This window comes from Triticum urartu, chromosome 3, assembly GCF_003073215.2.
Source record: "Triticum urartu cultivar G1812 chromosome 3, Tu2.1, whole genome shotgun sequence".
Lineage (NCBI taxonomy): Eukaryota > Viridiplantae > Streptophyta > Magnoliopsida > Poales > Poaceae > Triticum > Triticum urartu.
In genome coordinates this window covers 691,805,710-691,824,372 of record NC_053024.1, presented here as the reverse complement: position 1 = coordinate 691,824,372, position 18,663 = coordinate 691,805,710, and the positions used below count along the sequence as shown (strand labels likewise).

At 40.1% G+C, this 18,663-nt stretch overlaps 1 protein-coding gene across 1 annotated transcript; it reads right to left on the bottom strand.

Moving 5' to 3' along the window:
* Positions 1 to 1,749: 1,749 nt before the first annotated feature.
* Positions 1,750 to 18,572, bottom strand: LOC125547194 (ent-copalyl diphosphate synthase AN1, chloroplastic-like). The gene is made up of 15 exons (XM_048711175.1): positions 18,266 to 18,572; positions 11,279 to 11,358; positions 10,845 to 11,145; positions 10,576 to 10,759; positions 10,254 to 10,468; positions 10,024 to 10,144; positions 9,793 to 9,905; positions 9,452 to 9,678; positions 8,943 to 9,058; positions 8,740 to 8,838; positions 8,397 to 8,639; positions 7,047 to 7,173; positions 6,651 to 6,896; positions 4,820 to 5,038; positions 1,750 to 1,845 (listed from the first exon to the last, which is right to left on the bottom strand). Exons 1-15 carry the CDS (start codon positions 18,570 to 18,572, stop codon positions 1,750 to 1,752), a joined length of 2,694 nt encoding a protein of 897 aa, XP_048567132.1.
* Positions 18,573 to 18,663: the final 91 nt, after the last annotated feature.

Below are 18,663 nucleotides of genomic sequence, written 5' to 3'. Positions count from 1 at the left end.
GAGAAGGTAGATCGGCCTAAACTGCTCGATTCTCACAGCATCCGTTTTCTTAGGAAGCAGTGTTATTGTTCCAAAATTTAAGTGAAATAACTGAAGCTGTCCAGAGAAAAGATCGTGAAACATTGGAAGTAAATCCCCCTTAATAATGTGCCAACATCTCTTGTAAAACTCCGCCGGGAATCCATCAGGCCCGGGAGCCTTATTGTTTTTCATCTGCGATATAGCATCAAACACCTCCTTCTCCGAGAATGGGGCAACCAGAATATCATTATCACGAGCAGTTAGTTGAGGCACATCCTCAATCCTGGACTCATCGAGGGATACAAAACTGTCCTCCGGAGGTCCAAATAGCTGCTTATAATATTCAGTGATATAAAATTTCAAGTTGTCCTGCCGTACAATCGTTCCTTCCTCTTGCTCAAGCTGAAAGATTCTCTTCTTTCTGTGTTTGCCATTAGCAATCAAGTGAAAGAATTGAGTGTTTGCGTCCCCCTGGACCACTCTGCGAACCTTAGCCCGCAACGCCCACTTCAATTCTTCCTCACGGAGAATTTCTTTCAACCTCATCTCCGCCTCGAGCTTAATCTGGAGCTCCGCAGATTGCAAAATCATGGACTCGGCTTTTATATCTAGGGCCTGAATCAGAGAAATGAGCCTTTCCTTTTCAACTTTATAAACCCCACTAAGGTGCTTAGCCCATCCCCGTAGGAAACTTCTCAAATGCCTAATCTTGTTCTGCCAACGCTGGCAAGAGGTCGTGCCTCCTGCATCTTTAGCCCATTCCCTGGCTACCAGATCCAGGAAGCCTTCTCGTTCAAACCATGCAAGTTCGAAAGAAAAGGTGTTTTTGTTTCCCACGTGGTTTGGCTCACCTGAGTCCACGAATAAAGGTGTGTGATCCGAGATTCCGCGAGAGAGAGCCTGGACCGTTACGAGAGGGAACTTTTGTTCCCACTCGACACTCGCGAGAACTCGATCCAGCTTCTCATACGTCGGGTTTGGCAACGCGTTAGCCCAGGTAAACTTTCTACCGGAAAGCTCTATCTCTCTCAGATCCAAGCTTTCAATAATGGTATTGAACATAAATGACCATCTTCCATCAAAATTATCATTATTCTTTTCATCTCTCCTCCTAATGATATTGAAGTCACCCTCAACCAAAATTGGGAGCTGCTCGGATCCGCAAATTCGAACAAGGTCCGCCAAAAACTATGCCCACAACTCTGGTTTTGAGGTACCCTCTGTTCTTTTGACTTACGCATTAACTGTTTCTTTGGCCTCTTCTTTGTCACTTGACTCCTCTCATATGTTCATTTGTCGCAATATGACAGGGCGGAACAAGCTATGCCCACAACTCTGGTTTTGAGGTACCCTCTGTTCTTTTGACTTACGCATTAACTGTTTCTTTGGCCTCTTCTTTGTCACTTGACTCCTCAAAACTGTATGAGTGCTCAGAAGAACAGCATGAAGCCCCTCATGGAAGAGGCAATTGTTCATGTATGCAGCAGCACAAGCACCTTTTCATGCGGAAAGATGGTGATCGTGGACTTGGGCACTGGTGTCGATCGCCCTCAAGGCCAGCTGCTGCCACTTTCTTCAGTTCCAACAGCCACCTGTGGTGAAGTCAGTCTACTCCTCAATGATCTCCCATACAATGACTTCAGTTGCAACACCCACCTCTGGAGAGTCTGCTGGTTGCGCACATGCAAATCACAAGCCTGTTGTTGTACTAGCTGGTGTTTTACAAGGTCATTCCATGAGCGGCTTTTCCCTAGTGGCTTCGCGCATCTTTTCCAGACAATAGGAACAAAAACTTCCAGTCAAATATCTTCTAGCCGATGAAATCTTAGTTACTTAGTTAAGATGCATGTCATATTTTGATGTTGGTTTGTTAACTCGAACAAGCTTGAAGTGTTACTAGTTGTTTTGAAGAGTATTAATTACCCAGTGAACTTGCATGCCTAAGGGTACAATGCACGCTTTATTTGCTTTTTATATTGGATTTATGCAAAACGCATCCATGGCAGCACAATTGGTGCCGTGGCTGCAAAATTGTAATTATCATGAATAAGCACCGCGGGCGAGCCACACCGCCCGCCATTGTAACATGTATAAGTAGTGGCAGGCAGGAAAGCACCGCCCTCCGCTAAAGAAAGATAATCAGTGGCGTGCAAGTTCGTGCGCCCGCCACTGCAGTGATCGACCAGTGGCAGACCGCCCGCCCAACACTGATGACATAATAGCAGTGGTGGGAGGTCGATGGCGGGTGCCCCTGGGAGCCTTGCCCGCCATTGCTGGCCTCTTCCCACCCGCCACTGCTAGGCATTCCTGCAGTAGTTTTGTCAGATCCATGGAGGTATTGATGATAATTTGTGGATGTGAGTTAGCGGCCACGACATCACTTCACGGTGGAGGCAGCCCTGTGAAGGAGGAGGAGAGGCAGATGCGGCACGCATAGTGCGAGTACACGATGGAGGTGGTTTTCTTGGTTGCAGCTTGGGACGGGGCCTGGCAAAGAGACCGCGCGCTAGCTGGAGCGCGGAGTAGGCATCCATCGCAGGCCTCCATCCACTGGTAGAAAAAGGGCTTTTAGTCCCGGTTCGTAAGGGCCTTTAGTCCCGGTTCTGGAACCGGGACTAAAGTGTCGGTACTAATACCTCCCCCCTTTAGTCCCGGTTCACCTTTAGTCCCGGTTGGTGAAATTTCCTGATTTTTTTTGAAATTTTTTTTTGAATTTTTTTTTTCAAATTTTTGAATTTTTTTAACCTCTAATCTCTAATCACCCCTCATCACTGCTCAATTTAATCTCTAATCACCCCTCATCATTCCAAATCATCTCACTTCCCGAACGGTCACCCATCCTCTCACTACTCCAGCCTGAGCACGCTTAACTTCCAGGTTCTATTCTCCCTCGTTTCCAAGTCTGCACTTGTTGTTTTCCTGACAATAGTAAGATGTCAATCCTATTAACCCTCAGGAATTTAGCTTGAGCATGAAGTCACATATTTCACTGTTTGAGTTTAAAACTATTGTTCTAAAAAACAATAATTTTTTAGTAACACTAATATTTTTGAATAAGTAGTTTGACCATTGTTTGACCACAGTTTGACCATAGTTTGACCAGATTTGACCAAAATTCAAAAAAGGTGAAATAATTATTTAATAACACTAATATTCTTGAATAATTATTTAGTAACACTAATACTTCTTGAATAAGTATTTAAAAAAACTGAAATTTGAGCATAACTTTTTTTCCTTTTGGAATTTGAGGATTCTAGAAATTTGCAAACAAGCCGTAGGCGGTCTCCATCGGATGTAACTTTTCGAGTAGATGATTTTTCATATAAAAAACTTTTTCATCCGAGTTCGTATGCAAAAGTTGTGCCCATTTTACAAATTCGAGAGAGATTTTGTAAATAAAGTCGAAATTCATATTTGTAAATTTTCCCAACAACTAGACCACATATCACATGTGAAACTTATTTTCTTTTATTTTTTTGACATTTCCATCATTTTCTTTTTTTTTTAAACTGAAAAGGCGGTCCACGGGGGGGGGGGGGGGGGGGGGGGGGGGGGGGTAGAGTTTGAAAATGGGACCTTGAGTCCCGGTTCGTGGCACGAACCGGGACTAAAGGTCTCATCCCCATTAGTCCCGGTTCGTGCCTCAAACCGGGACTAAAGGTCTAATCTTTAGTCCCGGTTTGTGGCACGAACCGGGACCAATGGTTGTGGGCCAGGAGCGAGGCCCATTGGTCCCGGTTCATCCCACCAACCGGGACCAAAAGGTCCAGATGAACCGGGACTAATGCCTTAGCCGCACGAACCGGGACCAATGCTCACATTAGTCCCGGTTCTAGACTGAACCGGGACTAATGGGCTAAGCCGGCCTGGACCATAGCCCTGTTTTCTACTAGTGATCGCCATGTTTCCTTCACCCGGGCTCGTCTTGGGTGTGAGCCAGGCGAAGGAGGTCACGAGCTGGAATGCTTGGGTGAGCTATGTCATATGTGAGTAGTGGCGTATGGGAAGTTGGGAACCCTAGCTAGCTCGTTCGGGGAGAGAGGAGCAGACGGAGGCATGAGCAGTCGAGGTGAGAGAAGAAGACTGGGAACGTAGTTGGACAAAAAAATGTGGTGGACCAAATAAACCGAGAGACGAAGGAGGTGCAGACAAAGGTTGGACGAAGATTGGGCTGGACGTGGCATCCTGGCAAGAAAGGGAACCTTAGGCTCTTTTTAGATAGTAGAGATTAAACCCAAATTGGAGGACACACATCTAACATCTTCAGACTTAAGACTGCATTTGGTACCGTGCCGTGGATTATGACAATCCTTTCCCTTTCTAATTCATCATTTGGTCGTAGGACTTAAGGTTGCTTTTGGCACCATGCTGTGGATTATGATAATCATTTCCCTTTCTAATTCATTATTTGACCTCAGGACTTAAGACTGGTTTTGGCACCATGTTGTGGATTATGATATTCCTCTTATTATTTCTATTCTATCATTTGGCCAAACCATTTTTTTCTAGTTCCTTACCTATTTGTTTATAATATCGTAGGTATAAAAGAGATTTAACAGGACATTTCTCAGCAACCACATGATGAATCTAGGAATGGTTCGCCAGGAGCTCCTCCTTCCCGTCAAAAGAAAATGAGTGCTTGCACTCTTGCAACCATGGCCGACAAGTCTGGTCTAAAAGGTGCAAGGGTGTGGCCTTGTAAAGACTAATGAACACGAAAAATACTGGAGGACACAACTATTTATGCACTCATGTACCACTACTTACATTATTTATGTTCAATTATGTTTCAAATAACAGGCTCGAAAATAACTCTTGAGACATGCTTATCAACCATATGTTGCGGGCAATTAGCAGCGTAGTAGCAAGTTTTCACAACATCCATGAATGTTTGCTTTGTCTTCCTATTACTGGTTGTATCATCGCACCTCTGGAGATGATATCGGGCAAGTTCTTGCATATCAAACTCAACTTCCTCATCAATGCGGTATATTATTTCCTGTTTTTTATCAGTGTCCTACAAATCACATCATTAGTCAAACGACTATAACATTTAAGCATCATAATAAAAAATATAATTTATCATCAAAGTTTCTCTGTCAAGTTGGGTGACCCATAGGCCTTAGGATGAAAAAATTCTATGTTGCCGCCAATGCAGATAGTTAGCCGACGACACATATATCACGCAAATTAGGGCTTAAAATACACGAATCTAGAGAAATACATAGGATATGACCCTACCTACTCAGCATACTACATCGACAAAGAACAAAAGTCTAGCTAAACCAGTTAAAACTACCTTGCTCCCTCTTCCCATGCCCTAATCTGAAATTCCAACAAAGAAGGTGGATCATATCTGCATGACTTAATATGAAATTACTTTCCATTAGAGGAGGATGGGAGATATTAAGTTGTTAGTTGCTTTCTCTATTCTTGTGGAAATTCTCAATTTCTTGCATTTCTATAAATACATAAGTTTTATGTGATCAAGGCAATAAAGTAAAAAATGTAAAGATAAAAGTTACCAGGCGTAACAAACTAAACTGGTTAGTTTTTATGCACATTAGAAGTATATGTTGTGCTTTATCATAACTCAATTTAATGTTGACTTCTTCTACTATCTGCATGTAATTATGTAGATATTCTCAAGTTATATATAATTATTAAAAACGTTCCATATGCACAGGGGCCATTTCATAGAAATAGTGGGTGGAGTTTAACAAATTTCCTCTCTTCCATATAAGGCATCCATCCTTATAACCACCTTATAGTCATTTATTATCTAAGGGTTCATGTTTATACTTCTGTTACTAACAGAAAACTTCATCTCTATTTAGTAGCTTCTCAGTCTGTCGGGTCAATATAAGATAGGACATCGAAATTCTTAATTAAATAATTTGTATGACAATATGAAGGGCGTGTTTAATGTGGCATTTGCGATCACATTGTTGAAATTAGCAGAAGACATAAATAAGTTATAAGCCAAAACCAGCACAGAAACCAAGCATTATTGTATACTTATAGACCAACATAGCAAGTGTAAAATAAAACAAAATATCATATGTTAGGCAGATCAAATTAAAAAATAGATATATTGTTGATTTTTTTAAGTTCCACATCATAAACAAAAAATCGTATAATTGACTTAGTCTATAATCAAGTCTACACTATATTAACACCACATATTTCACATTACGTGAATACTCAAAAACCTTTTGAACACAAATGATGTCTTTTGACTCAACAATGTAATAGGACCAACTAATTCCTATCTAACAACACAAAAATAAAATTAAGAACACTTGCTTGTAGTTTTCAGTTTTTCTCAAAATATATCTTGAAAGTTCGATGGTTAAAAAAAGCATATCCCTTAAGTTTAAGAGTAGCTCACAAGGCCAGACATGGAAGACGCATCTATTGCAGGTATCCCAAACAGGTAAAGGTAACTGGTACAACTTTTACATTGTTTTCTTTAAATAATGGAGCCTTTTATTACCAGTATCTACTGCGTCCTAAGATGCATATACCCAACCATATTACATTTTTGATCCATTTTAGAGGGAAATAATGTAATCATTCTGGCATCACACACGATGTGGCATGAAAGTTATTAAGTAGTAGGGGTTTACCTGAGAAAGTAACTGCTTCTGGTGAAGATTGTCATAAATATATGCATGTTGAATGAACCGAGCACCATGCACATTGTTTATCATGGATTGTACTTCACCAGTTCGTCCAGCACAAATCTCAATAACTTTAACAAGAAGCAAACATGTTTGTTTTCCGTTAACCACGCACGACCCTTGTTGCATAACACTAGATTTTGTATATTTGTCATCATCAGTGTATATCTGTTCGATCATCCATTCATTCCACTAAAATTTCAAAGAATGGTATTAGAATATATATCTGATATAACATTGTAAAAAACTAGTTCTACTAGAAGTTCAAAGAATAATATTAAAATATATGTTTGATAAGATGTTGTAATAACTTGCAAATTGAGCAGCGCTTTTTTAACTTACAGCACATCGTAAGAGATTGTGGATGTAGTTTGGTCCTTCGCGCGAAGGTAGTGCCTCTTGTGCTAAAGTATCAATAAGTTGTTGAAGTGCACTTGCAAGAATATCGTCTTTTGTATTTCCTTTAAGCCTAAATGCATGGTTTTCGTTAGATCACTACATTGGATTTGCTATTACATAATAGGTTGTATAACAAGCATAGGTTTAGCTGCCGTGAAACTTAATGCTTCTATCATGGAACGGAGTACCATCTGAAATGAATTTCCTTAATGCAATAATGAAAGAACTAGTGAGTAATTGTGTTGATTTACACAATAGCAACAATAACATGAGAATGTCAAGATTAAGGTGCTTAGATTTTGCAGAGTTTAAGGTACCATGCATGCATGCCATATTGCTCAAATATCAATTTCCAATACAAATATAAAATATCTAAATTAAAATAATATTAGTCTCACAAAACATTAGGAATGATAAGTGAATGCACGTAAGGCATTAGTAAATTGATTATCTTTGGACCATTCTAACAAAAATGATTAATAAGCTTTTGTGTGAGTCTAATGCACTAGCTAACAAGGACTGGGAGGAATAACTTAAAATTTTGCTCGAGAATAGCAATTACTTCCAAAGATGGTGAATATTAGGAGACATTTTTTACACCATAATGTGGCAGTATGGAATAAATTTACCATAATAGAGCGAGCTTTTAGTGTGTGGTCAAAATGATAGATGGCATATTATACACCAAAAATGGATTAATTCGTTTTGATATTTTCATGGTATTCTGCTAGAGGGAATGAATGTGAAGCCGCAAAACACAAATGATACATGGTTTCTACTATTCTATTGATAGGAAAGAGCGGATGGATCAAATTCAAAGTTGATCCTTCCTTTCATTTCTTGTGCTATATATAGTGAGTTGTATAAATTGATCTAAACCAGTTTAACAAACACATACGGATTAGTTAGATATTGAATCCAATGAGTAAATAAGTGATGGCATATGCACCAACTTGTCTTGTATAGTATGAAACATGTTTGATATGAAAAATGTTATAATTAATCATGTTTACTCTAGGTTTACAAATGAAAAGTTGTATGCTTCCATAATCTATGAAATATAGCGGTGGTGCCGATTTAATCACAACACACATTTTTAATTTAATTTGACAACATTATGATATCATCCATAGTACAACTAAGCCAATGCAAGTATCACATTATCATATGTGTTTCCATATTTGTTAGTGAGAGGGAAAGAAACCAAAGCGACCCATGCCAAAACATTATCATCTGGCACGTTGATTCAACATTGGACCGGAATGCTTAGTCATGCTTGGTTGATATACTCACCATGATGGGTCATCATTTTGTTCATGGGGGCCATGCTGTAAAAATTGTACCATCCTTTCCTTTCTCGTAAAGTTGCTACGAATGTGTGTTGAAATAGTGTTGGCAAGCACTGACACTGTGGTCCATGCAAATCGCTCATTGGCACGGCTTGGTTCAAAAATGCTAGCAGCGGCTAAAAAATACGTTCTTAAAACATCTTCGGGCGCCACCTGAAAAACCTTGAGCCCGCTCCTAGTAAACCATCTACAAAATATAATGCCAACGAATTTTAGAATTTTTAAGCTAAATTCATGTAGGAAAATAAGATAAGAGAAAATAAAATGTATGTGGGACTACTACATACTTTTGCAAACCATGCCACTCAAGCTGATGTAGAACTTGGCAACTATTGAAATCAAGTCTTGCCAACTCAAGATAGGTATTATTATTCACAAGTGGCATCCTGCCAAAAGTGATTCATAATTTATGGGTAAATTTACGTTATCCTTGCTAAAGAAATATGCCACACAAAAAAGTATAATTTTTTAATATAGTAATAAATTTCACCTATATAATGTCTTTCCGATCCATACGTCATCACTACCACCATATTGATCCAGATAGGTTCTTGCTTCTAAACGTGGCAAGTTTGCATACCAAGGAAAGTCCAGCGTGTATTGTACCTATCAATCAACCAACAACATTATTTTTATCATGTCTACAGAAGGTCATTTTTATGTAAACAAGATAATATATGTGCTTGAGACTTCCTAAAAATAGAAATGGCAAAAGAATACCAAATATTATTGAGAAACTGACATGAATCTTAGATTATACTCACATTTGGTAAGACTATACTAACTAGCAATTGTATTCTCTGTTAGAACTATATATATTGTATCTCGTCTACGTGCAATATTATGAACAATCTCACTTAATGTTTCTTGTGTAAATCCACCCAATGATGCATGGATTCTCTCTAAATTCTTAACACTTTTATATTGTTCAAACAATATGAATTATACAAGTGTTATGAAGCATATATAAACCTCAATTTCTAGTAGTAGACTTATTACCTCACCAGGTAGATCCTTAGAAATGATCCATTTATCACAAACTGTGCCTTGGGCTTCTCTTTCTCTAAGATATTTATATGAGAAAGCCCTAGCATGCTGCAAGATATCCTCTCCAGGAAAACTTATTTGAGCAGCCCTATTCATGTTATACATCCCAGTGATTGCCTGAGTTGATTGTCCCACTAAACAAAAAAACTCCCCATCCTTCTCAAAATGCTTAAACACACCTGCATAACAAAATATTTTATGCACAAAATTAGAGAAATCTATAGAGTAAGTACAACATTGTTATCAAGAAACACAACTTCATTGTTAATGTAAGAGGGAAAATTGTGTTCTACTTGGGGAGACATCATATCCATGTAGTCGTAGTAGTCGGAAAGCCATAGATGTGTCATCCAAATCTGCTACATTTGAATTTCTAGCCCAGCATATCCCTTCTTCTGTCCAATACCTACATAGTGAAAAGGGAGCTAAATAACTCTTTCCTCACAAAGTACCTCAAGTCTAGCATTACTATACTGCGGTCCTGAAATAAAAAATATGCTAACAAAATATATATAAAGAAAAACCTTTTGACATAATCCATGCAATATTCAATCTCTCGTTCAAAGTATCGTGAGATCCCAAGACGCTCCAATCGATCAACGGCCCAGAGGTGCTCAAAAAGATCAACTGGGTAAACATTGGGAACTGGAGATGGTCAAGAGGAACAATGTGAGATCACATATTACAAAATGGCAATTTAATAGAGTGTGCTACATCATAAAATTTAATAAATCTGATGCTATGGACGTCTTACCGCCTCCATTAAATTTCTTGACTATCATGCTGATATACTCGAAGCATTTGTTGTCACCAGTTTGCATAAGAGCATAAGCAGTGGCTGAAGGAGAACACAAGAAGGAACCGTCAGAGGATTTTAGCTTCAAGAGCTTTTGCCAATCCAATCCAAGCATCCCTTCAAGACTATATAGAATTGATGTCGGAATGTTGTGCATCAGATCCTTTGGAATCCTACATTGTAGCACCATAAGAAATTAATGAGGAAAATTTCCTGATGGAAACAAAGGAAAAAGTGATGCATCGTATTCTACAACTGATTAGTTCAACATGATGCGTACAAATTAAGCTTCACTTCTCGGTTATAATATATGCTTTGCAAAGCATTGTGTTCATATGGAAATTCAATCCCCAGGCTCCTAGCAGCTTCTATGAGAGAAGGGAATGCAATCTCAAAACCAACGGGCATTGGCTCTAGATCTTCTTTCGTTAACCTCCACACATTTTCCTCAAGAAATGAGAGTCCTAAACACCAAATGGTCAATAGCAAAGCATAGGAGTCCATCAATGATCAGTTGTCTATTTGAAAATATATGTGACTTCACACTACCTTTCTTGCATTTGCTAGGTTCAAGAGACCACTTTGTTAGTGCTACAACACAAGCAAGAGTGTTCATCATTCGGTCGTAGGCAGAGAACAAGGCCGCGTCGCCCCACGAGTTGTCAGGTAGCTGGTTGTTGATGATCCAATTAACAGACGTCATGAATTGGGGTCCATCGCCACCATCTAGCCTTGGCACTAGGGCAACCCAAGCAGTGTCGTATGCTGAGATGCTGATCTCCCCATCATTCATTGATCTTAGCATTGCCCTTACTTGATAAATTAGAGGCAGAAAATCTACTTCTGGAACCTGTTGGAAATATAGATTGGCATGGTAAGTAACAAATTGATAGTCGGTCAGTTATTCATTATAACTATAGAAAGCTTTTTATCCAGAAGTAAATGAAATCACTATAGAATTAGAAGTTTGCCTTGGGAATTACTTCATGGTCATCAAAGTAAAGTGGTTTCTCTGGTTGTTTGGTGATCCGAGTCTCCTCTTTCATTGGATTGGTTTGTAACCCTGCAACTATAGTGAAATATACTCACTTTCAAGTTCAATAGTAGAAAACATCACAAGTTAACATGACATATCCACCATAAGGCATCAAGTAAACATAAATTTTGCTTACATAGAGTAACAGTGCATGAATCCACACTAACCACCATCAAACCCAACCTAAGCTAGAACATCATTTACCCTTATTTTCCAATTATTATGTTAGAATCCGTGCAATATCCTATGGAACTCTAGTGCTGGGGGGAATACGTTGACCGATACCGATGAGAACTTTTTTGTTCCATGCAATATTGAAAAAACTTGTGCCACTAGCAACCAAATTACTTTCAATGTTAAATACAATTTTTTGAAATTAGTTGAATGGAGAAAATCCTCTAAGCATTGTATTAGGTACTTTAACAGTATCTACACGATGGAGCCGAGAAGTTAAATGAAAAAAAGACAGTACCATAGACATCCAAAAAATAAACTACTAGTAACTGTGTACATGCAATGTGCATGGATGTTAGATGGGTATTAATTGCATGTCTCTATTAGGTATGATATTAATTATGTGCTTAGCATTAATGTTGATATTAGGAATATCATTAACTACATGCTAAATGTGGAGGTACTCAACATTGAGGCGATTTGGACCCTTAGATTATGTGGTTTGATGGCTGAGATAGTGTGAATCTACTACACTCGTGCTTTTATAGGAGTAGTAGATAGATAGTAAGTTTTGTTAGTTGCATGTTTTGTAGGTGGGTATGTGATCATCGCATAAAGGAGCCTACTGTCAATTCAAATCTTGACTTAACATGCTAATGAAAGTGAGACCATTGATTATTTATCATGGTAACAAGATGATCGATCAACATTTGGCTAACATGTCACACATACAACTTCCCAACATAAATAGCTTGAGATTGGGGAAAGTTGACCAAGGAATTTAGCCGATAAACTTATGGTGACTTCCACCGATAATCATATCACTAAGAATCATTGTGTCATCGTATTGGAAAACAACATGGATTGTAAATGCATGTGGTTTCAATTCATAAAAAGCATATTTTACAAGTTTTAGGTCTCAGGATATTGTAGCGGCATGGAACCCATGGAGTGATTATTAAGTTCTAGTCGTAGACTGAATGTTAACCCAAGTTACTCAGACCCCTCCCAATGCACGAGTGGTTAGAGCATGTGCTTAGTACTTTTATAAGCTTAACTGAACTTCCCAATACAGAGGGCTTAGTTTAATTTGTTATAACTAAGCTTTGTTAATTTTATATATTACTTGTAGGCTCTCCTGCTTAATTACACCACCAAATTAGTTTTTTTTGTATATAGCATAACTTAGCACTGGCGCAAGGTGGAGCCTTAGAGGAAAATTTTGCCCTCCACTACAAGTATGTTAGCTCCTCGAAAGAAATGCACGTTGGCTGCTAGCGCCACTATCCCAAGGGCATCATGTGCTCATGGGCAAAGTGAATATAAAGAAAGGCGAGGGTTGGCCGGAGGAGAAATTACTGGACACGTTTCGGAAGACTAAAGCACACGAGACATGTGCTACGATATGAGGGGAAAATACAGTACACATGCTCACTAAATAATCCTAGACAAATATATTAAAATAGGGTGTATAATATGACGATTGACCCTGCAACCACGAGAACTAAGATAGTATCTGTCGATAGGAAGAAAAAAGACATTCGCAAAACAAAGGAAGAAAAAAAGACAGCTTGATATGAATAAAGACTTCCCTTTTTCGTTTGTTACTCGAAGTACATATTAAACTTTGAATTGAAATTAAAGATATGATCGGTTATTTTTGCGTCAATAATATTGAGATTTTTTTCAAGACTAGTTTATAACTATTTAAATAATATAATTTAAATACCAGCATCATCAAATTCAAATATGTTGCCTAACATACACAGGCTTACATCTTTTTTTTTTACATTCTTAGTCCAAATCAAGTAATACCTTTAGTGCCTTCAGCATGGGAAACATAAGTGGCATGAACCATCCACCTCGCCGAGCGCGTGCTAGCGGGCTCCATCAAAACAGTGGTAGCATATTTGCTGCGGACTAGGCATGAATCTGATTGTTTAACTGCAAAAGAGAAAGGGGTAAGGGGCAACTTGATAGAAATTGCAAAAAATGAACCCGGGTGCCTTGGATCTCATTTTTAAAATGAAAAACTACACTTCAAAGGTTCAAACAACTTTAAATTTTGTTTCACAAGTACATATGCACCATGAAATACATAACTGTAAATTTCATCAAAAAATGATTACTTCAGAACTAAAGAAAATAAAAAATATGGGTCCATAGAAGATGTATTGTTATAAACCCACATTTGTTTAATTGCACAAGTCACATATAAAAACATATGTTAATACAAAATTAGAAGTACGTAGGTCACACCTATGTCAGAATTTTCTAAATTTTCAAAATATGATTATTATTATTATTATTATTATTATTTTGGAAAGATTGAAAATAGCAGGACCAGCAGAGCTCGGCATCAAAACGACTGCTCTGGCAACTTGACATCAATGAATATCTGGGCCTGTCTGGTTTGTTGTGATAGATTTGACATTTAACGAGATGATTTTTCTTTTGACTCCATCTCAAACAAGTAACTTGAATTCACATTCGGATTTATTTTTCTTATTTTTTGGAGGAGGCCGTCGCATGCATGCACAAAACCATCCTCGTCACCGCATATATGATACAAGAGGATAACATAAATATAACGAAATATGTATATGGCAACCGTGTGCCAGATTGCGAAACTGCCACATGCCTCCCAATCTCCTTCCTTTCCCGCACGTCCTCCCCGACCCCCCTCCCGATTTCTTTCCTTTCCTGCACGCCTCCGGATCTCCCGCTCGTGACTCCCTAATTTTCGTAATCGTCAATTATGGCCCCACGCGACTTCCCAATGTTCGGGCAAAAATAATGCTTGGACTAGGATTTGATCTCTGATTTGCAGGTAATCAACAAAGGGAACTAACCACCTCACCTATGACACTGATTGTTGAACAAGCTAAGGGAAATACTGTTTTTGACATGTTTTCGCCTTTAATATGTTAGCACTGATTTTTTTTTGTTTCAAGCATCATGGTAACTTTGATCATTGGGAATAAATTTGTTGAACCCGCCCCCGGTAATTTCTGTAAATAGCACGATAACATTCACGCTATAGACCTGATAATTTAGATACAAACATCGTGGTAACTTTAACCATTGGGGAAGATAAATGTGAAAAAATACCCGATAATTTATGTGTAAATAGATGGTAATATACGCAGGGCACATCTGATAACTGAGGTAGAAACACCATGATAACTTTGACCGTAGGGATTTTTTTTTGAAAGGTACTCCGATATCTTCTGTGTAAATAGCACGGTAGTATACCTCCCTCCTCTGACATTTTTATGTGTAAATAGTATGAAAATATATGCAATGCGATAACTAAACACCATGATAAGTTTCTGACCCATGGGGAGAATTTGCTGAAACATACCCCTGATAAATTTAGTGTAAATAACATGATATTTTAAGCACTACAGGCTTGATAAGTTACCTAGAATCACCATGATAACTTTTTCTCCCAGGAAAAAGTTGTTCAAAACATCCCAATAATTTTCGTGTAAATAACATGATAATATAAGCACCGCATAACCGATAACTTGCAATATAAACATGATGGTAACTTTTTTTATCAAAGGAAAATAAGTTGTTAAAGACATACACTCGCCTCGCGCGTGGGCCTCTTGGATGAACACAACACATGGCGTGCCACGAGAAAGTGACATAATGTTTAGTGTCATGAGGGGCACACGTGCTATAAGCGTGATAAGTTACGCAAAAACATCGTGGTAATTTTTGACCTATGGAAAATGCTACCGAAACACACTCAGGTTTTTAGGTGCAAGTAACATGATAATATACGAACTGTAGACCCGGTAACTCATGTACAATCCCTCATGGTAACTTTGACCAGGGGGAGGTTGATGTACATATACCCTGATAACTTATGTGTAAGTACCACGGTATTTTACACATCGAAAACCTTCTAACTTGTGTATAAAATACAGTGGTGACTTTGAAGGGGTGTAGTTGTTGAAGCATAGTATCTGGTATGTTCTATGTAAATAGTATGGTAAGTTACACAACACAGGCCTGATAACTTGCATACGGATATCATGGTAACTTTGTCCTGAGGAGAAATCATGTGGTAGACGTGAAGAAGTGACAGTTTTCTCGGGGGTGGGCGCGCGACATGTGCGGGAGAAACAGGTTTCTCGGGCGAGACTCCGGGATCATTTGGGAGGAGGCGGGGTTACAGGACGGGAGATCGTGTGGTATTTTAAAATGAAAAAAGTAGAGGTGTGACAGTTTTGCTTATATGGCACACGTGTGCCAAATATCACATTCCTAAATATAAACTAGAGCATGCGGAAACATGGTAGAATGGAGGTGACCTTGCAGAAGAGCGCACCGCCGTGAACCGAAGATGCCGGATGCCCTCGCCGGCGGTGGATGGAGTTGCATGGTGTGGCCCTCGCAATGCACGTATCGTACTTGAAATCGCTGGGATGCTGGGCTATTAATACCCTTCCGAAGAGGCAAAGGGAAAGATGCTGCTTAATCAGTGAAGAGATTATTGACTAAAAAAAGAGGGCAGCTACCGCGTGGCAAGAGCCGTTAGCTATCTCCAAACCAATCAGAAGGAGGGAAGGGGATGATTCCTCTTGGGGGATGCTCGCGGTAGTGGACAAAAGCCTTGGTCGCTTGCAGCGAGAGAGATCGGGACATCTCTGACTCTGCGGCCGCGTCGTCGCCATACAATATATTGCATCAAATAGGAACGAATCCTTAAGACAGGCCAACCGGATCTGAATTTAGTTAATGACGCCAAGACTGGACCGCGCGGCTCTACAGACCTCGCCTCTTTCAGACATAAGTAAGATTCTTCTTGTGCTTCTGTTTCTCACAAACAATTGTGGTATATATGTACCTTCTCTTTTCTTGAAAACAAAAAGATCCCGCGTTTACACGTGGTACCACCGAACAACTATTAATCGAGTTGCTATTCTGCACATAAACTAACTTGGCCCGCATGTGCATTTCAGCATACGGACTCGCGAAAATAAAGAAAGGTTGATCCATGGACTTGGGCCGGCCGGTGGGAGCAACTTGATCAAAACGTGCGTCGGGCAGAAAATGCATCCGACGTCCTCCACCCAAATTCCCCAATTCTATATCTCAAATCCCTAGATTGGCACTGCTCTACCAAAGCTCTTCTACCCTACACCGGTGATGGTCATTCCATTCTCCCTAGCTCCACACTACCACACCATCAAAGCCCACAACATGTCCATCTCAACCAAATTGATGATCCTCGGCCTCTAGTTTGCCTATTCTATCGTCTAGCTTCACAGTCACCACATTGTCATTGACCCAACCCTTGAGCACGAACAAGTCAAAAGGGTGGGGACAACTATGTGCCGCGAGGAAATTCAGGATTTTTGCAACCTAAGCAGCTTTTTGACATGAACACCACCACCTCTTCCCCTAACCCTATCCCTCTTTGTACAAGGTAGCTCTGAAGGATCCACACTAGTACCATGCTATGCTTGAGGACTATAATCCATTATTGCAGAATGATACTCATGGTTTTATATAGCACGCTAGTTTAGAAGAGGTCATGTGTTAAGAGCATGGTTAATAGTACAGCCAGCTTTAGTCTGCGCATAACTTTTTATGATTTTTTTTCTATAATAGTCTGCGTGCCTTGACAAGTTTCCCAGCATACCCTGCTTTGACCGCAGTAATTAGCATTGCTTTGGCAGCTGCAACGAAACATCAGCCAATGAATCAGGGCATGCAGCGGGCCCGTACTGCCCACCTGGGAGAGATAAGATGAGCCGTAAGGACCAGCCAATCCACTGCATGCAGTAATTGAAATTGTCCAGCGCTTTCCATGCATGCGCAAGGGTATAACAGTCCAAGAAACAACCAATAGGGCTCTCCTTGGTATCCGGAATGCTATTTATGCGCAGAGAAAAAAGAATCGAAGGAGGTACTTTATTAATACATGGCCCACCTCCCACTCTCACATAGTGCCTAGGAGCACGTGCTGCAACTGATTCTTATTCTGTAGCCGGCACCTCTTCTCTCCCCTCCATGTAAGCAGAAAAATAATATTCTAACTCTTATAACCTTCTTACATAATAAGCTTATTTATTACTTGCTCTAAGGGACTTCGGTCCAAGCACATAAGCAAATACTTTAAATAGCACGCTATAACATCTTTGTCTATGTGGAGAAGAGAGATATGAAAAAGTAAGGGGAGTGGGCTCTCATACAAGAGCCTAGTATTATAATGATGTAAGCTATAAGGTAGCTTCATAATTACACATTGATATTAGACAGGATATTAGTTACATGGTGTGGCGCTTACAATGCACATATCGTATTTGAAATTGCTGGAATGCTGGCCTATCAATACCCTTCTGAAGAAGCAAAGGATCAACAGATTTTAACTAAAAAGAGAGAGCAGTCACCGCATGCCAAGAACCGTTAGCTATCTCCAAACTAATCAAAAAGAGAGAAAGGAATGATTCCTCTTGTGGGAAGCTCTCGGTAGTGGACAAAAGACATGGACGCTTCTAGTGTGATAAGGACATCTCTGCGCCCATATCGTCATGCATGCTAAAGACAATATATAATATTACATGGCCACTGCTAGGCCCCGGCGCGCTAGGCCAACAGTTCAGTCTGTCGCGCCCTAGTCCATCCGATACAGCAAGCCCCAGTCGTCTGATCTGCCCCCCCCCCCCCCCCGTTGACTTTTTCATCTCCTTCTGGCGCTGGTACTGTCCCTCTCCCCCCTCCCCCCCCTACCCCCAATCACCTGGACGTTGGCCCTGGTGGCCGGCCACCACCCCCCTCACCTGGACCTGCTCCCCCCTCTCGCAGTCCAGCGATGTTGGACGTGCTCTCCATCCCCGTCCCCATCCTCGTTGCCACCGGTCGCGGTCGCGGTCGCAGCATCCGTCCTCGCCCAGTCCAGTAGGAAGCCGTCGCCCCCTCATAGCAAACAAAACGACGTCGTCTTGAAGCACGCCGACACCCTTCGTCGTTGCAGCACCTAGTAGCCGCCGTCGTCGCTCCACTATCGTGCTGCCGGTGCAGCTCTCAACGTCGCTGCTCGCCACCATTTGGGCGTTAGGTTGAAGCTTTTCCCATGCCGGTTGAAACTTTCATCGCAGATTGAAGCTTTCCACCATGCCGATTGAAGCTTTTTTCATC

Excerpts from the sequence above, each read along its gene's own strand:
- LOC125547194 (XM_048711175.1), bottom strand. The coding sequence starts at position 18,572 with ATGGTGGCGAGCAGCGACGTTGAGAGCTGCACCGGCAGCACGATAGTG. Across the intron at positions 11,359-18,265 it reads CCACCAGGGCCAACGTCCAG|GGTTACAAACCAATCCAATG; the intron begins GTGATTGGGGGT and ends CTATAGTTGCAG. Across the intron at positions 10,469-10,575 it reads CGAGAAGTGAAGCTTAATTT|GATTCCAAAGGATCTGATGC; the intron begins GTACGCATCATG and ends GCTACAATGTAG.